Source organism: Pundamilia nyererei, unplaced genomic scaffold (assembly GCF_000239375.1).
Source record: "Pundamilia nyererei isolate P.nyererei 1_Seehausen unplaced genomic scaffold, PunNye1.0 scaffold00001, whole genome shotgun sequence".
NCBI lineage: Eukaryota > Metazoa > Chordata > Actinopteri > Cichliformes > Cichlidae > Pundamilia > Pundamilia nyererei.
This window is the reverse complement of record NW_005187402.1, coordinates 4,838,717-4,842,350: the sequence shown is the minus strand read 5'-3', so window position 1 is coordinate 4,842,350 and position 3,634 is coordinate 4,838,717. Positions and strand designations below refer to the sequence as shown.

The 3,634-nt window shown below is 45.9% G+C and overlaps 1 protein-coding gene across 1 annotated transcript in view; it reads left to right on the top strand.

Moving 5' to 3' along the window:
- Nucleotides 1–3,207: 3,207 nt before the first annotated feature.
- LOC102204030 (integral membrane protein 2A) overlaps nucleotides 3,208–3,634 on the top strand; it is a 6,450-nt gene continuing 6,023 nt past the window's right edge. Inside the window, exon 1 of the mRNA XM_005719520.2 lies at nucleotides 3,208–3,450. Within this exon, the coding sequence (XP_005719577.1) occupies nucleotides 3,379–3,450 (72 nt within the window). The 5' untranslated portion in view covers nucleotides 3,208–3,378. The remainder of the gene's footprint in view (nucleotides 3,451–3,634) is intronic.

Genomic DNA, 3,634 nt, shown 5'->3' with positions numbered 1-3,634 from the left:
ATACGTATTTCACGATAATCCTTCAAAAACAATATACAAGACCTACCTTAAACTGCAAAAAGTTTCGCTAATTTTACATGATTTTAGTTAAATTAGCATATTAGGAATTTAGCTACAAAAAATTGTGAAAAATAAATCGCACAATATTTCCTTGTGTATCCACATAAATATAGCAAAGTTATACCTTTTGTGAAAAGTCAGAAAACCCATGATCCAGTAGTTTTCAAAACCACCTTTAGCAACAGTAACTTGAAGTAACTGTTTTTCAGTAATTGTCTTTTTCTAATTGTACTGCCATGAACTTTAACATTTAACATGCTAACTGACGCCTGTGGAGTTTTTTTTTTGTTGTTTTTTTTTTGTTGTTTGCTGTTTTTTTTTTGTTTTTGTTTTTTTTGCAGTTTCTCTGCACACTGCATGGTCTGACCAAACAATTGCTTTTATAGAGGGGCTCACTCTTGCTGATGGTCAGTGCATTTGATTAGCAGGTAGGCTACTTTCTCTGTTGCTATGGAAGCAGTAAGTGTGTACGTAGTTACAGGCATGCAGAGAGTCCTATGAACAGACATGACTGTGTGTTCACACACTTTATTTAGCTCTAAAATGTCTGTAGCTTGTAGCATTACTTCCTCTTTACAGGTTTATGTTTAGCATGGAAGTTGCTACAAATATTTTCTACCTCTCTGTAGCCAGACTATATATAAAGAGTTATTTACATACTGTCTATGGTTTAGAGTGAATGTATATATTTTTAAAAAACTAGTTAAAAGTGCTTAGGAACTTCATAAGGGAGTCACATATAAAACTTAAGAATAGCCAGTGCAACCCAATCCTACCCTATTATCCCCCAACCACCCCAAAAGAACTCCTTCAGCATGAAATTATTACATTTCCCAGAGGTGAGCCAAGCTGAGAGGATGAAGAGCACAAGACAGGCAGTGCTGTGAGGGAGCAAACGCAGCTTTAGAAGCTGATACTCATAGGAAAGACTCATTTGTCACCCTTGTCTCAGATCCACATGTGATTGCGAGAAGTGTGTGTGTGTGTGTGTGTGTGTGTGTGTGTGTGTGTGTGTGTGTGTGTGTGTGTGTGTGTGTGTGTGTGTGGTGGGGCAAGGATCACTCAAAATTTTGGATGCTGTGAAGCAGCATCGCTGCTCATTCCCCGAGAGATCCGCCGCTCTGTTTCTCCATCTTCTTCTGCTCTCCCGTTCTCTTTGACCACTAAATGTTCTCTCACTGGAGGCACATGGTGATTATGGTGGATCCACATGAAGACATGTCAGTGACGTTATGAAGCACCGAGCAGCGTCTAACGTTTTGGGCTCAACAAAACCCTGTGGCCAGCTGTTACCATAGCAGTATTTTAGGGCTGTGTGTTTCTGTCTGCGCCGTGTGTGTGTGTGTGGTGTGTGGTGTGTGAACACCGAAAGGGACAAAGTCATTTGTCACTTGTGGTTTCACATGTCTGGTATTGAAATCGATGACAAATCTATGAGGTGTGTGTCTGTATGTGGGTTCATATTTACTGGCACGAGAGCCGGTGATGTCATGCATGAGAATGTCTTTGTGAAACCAGCTATGCCCCTGCAGACTCCCACACTGTGCTGACTTTGCAGGCGCAGGGTGTGCGTGTTGTGTACACATGTGCACGAGTGTAGCCTTATTGCTTTTGTTGGACGCTTGCTGCAGACCACAGAGGAACACTGGCGCTCAGACTCCCATCATACATGCCTGCCATCCACCATTATGACACTCTCCCACCTATGTGTGCTTGTGCACCAAAAACACGGCTGTCCGATTGTGTTCAGCTGTGTTCAGTTCCACCTAGGAGGCGTGTTAGAAAGTTTGAGATCTAAACTGGATGGACTGCAACCTTAATCCGCCGCTAATCAGCTCCTCGGAAAACTCACTCAAGCATCAGACTCTGTAGATTGCTCTGCCTCTCCCGGCAACTCCTTCTCAGTGTTTTCCCCCCCAGTCATCACTTTACGTTCTACCCGAATCACTCTATTTCACCCCCCACCTGCTTCCATGCCTCTCCCACCCCACCTCACCCCCAGTCATCCCTTGTTTCCCTCCTGGAATGAGAATCCTGCTCTCTCCTCTGTTTTTTCCCCTCTCCTGCTGTTGTGTGTGATGCCGAGAAGCCCTCAGGATTACATATAAGTCTTTTGTTTATCATCTCAGCTATTACTGCTAATGCTGTCTCTCCCTCTCTCTTTTGCAGCGTGTGTGTGGCGTGTCCGTGCTACGCATGTGTGGGCAAGCTCTCAGATCAAACACAGCGTAAGACGAGCCCATAAACAAGCCTTCAGGACCACTTAGGATTTTCAGGCAGAGCCAGTGTTGAGGGGGCGCGCGGAGGGGGAGTAAGGTACAGAAATCAGCTGCTCTGTTTATGTACCTTTCAGTGGTGATTACCGGTCCAATCTGTCTGTTTAACAGAGCAAATATCAGAGCCTTGCAGAGTGTGTGTGTGTGTGTGTGATGCATACAGTTGCAGTGCAGAGGGTTGGAGAGATGCCACCGAGTTGCGTGGAGTTAAAGCAGCAGTACAGCAGTTAAGTGTTTATTTACTCATACGTACAAACCTAACTGAGAGAGAGGAAGCAGAGGGACCACCGCCGGACTGAGGATATGTGTCAGACATACTGTACGGCCTTGGCAGCGGCCCGTGTTTTGCACGCAGCGCAGTAAAAGCTGTGTACTGTGTGTGCTAATGCGAGTGGGCAGACACGCTGGCAGGTAGTGCCCAGCATGCAGGAGGGAATGTGTTTGCAGAGTGGAACATTCGCAGAGATGAATGAGCTGCATTATACACTCAGATATTATTTTTCATTGCATTACAGTGCAGTCGGTCGCGAGATCGAGTCGTTTGTCATGCAAGAAGTGAATGTAGGCAATGTAGCTGACTGAAAGTGTAAACAGTTGTGTCTTTGGGTGTCAGGTTCAATCTGATGAATGAATGGAAGATCTTGCATGGGGAATTGTTTAGGTTCCACCTGCGGCCACTGGATGGCACCAAAGCTACACAAACACACCAAAAAACAAATAAAGGCTGTGGAGAGAAACTGCTAATAAATAAATTATGAAAGCGGTAAATGTTAAACCGCTACCTGTAGTTAAACTAAGGTAGGTCATGGCTGCCTGCGTATTCTCAGACTGAAGCATATTCTCCAGCCTGTTGTTTGTTTGTTTTTTTGATTCCGCCCCCCTGCAGCCACCGGAAACGCTAGATAAAGCCGAGGCTGGAAAGTGCGTCACACAGCTGAGCTGCGGAGAATAAACGGAACCTGCAGTCTAGCGCCGCAAGTCCCCCTCCTCTGTTATTTTTGTTTGCACAAGAAAAACCCAAGCTGACGTCTGTTCTTCCAGCATGGTGAAGATCGCCTTTAACTCGGCTCTGGCGCAGAAGGCGCTGGGCAAAGAGGTGCCAGCCGCTGTTAAGGTGAGCTAACGGGGCACAGCGCTGCGCCTGAGCCCGGTGTCCGACTTTAGCCTGGTAGCAGGCCTGCTGTGCCGGATCGGCCAGCAAAGCGTGTGGACTTCATCCATGTGAGCATTCACAGGGTTGTCGCGCATTGTTGTGCTAAGTGTGATTTGACACGCGGTGATTTTTGCATAGCGCATAG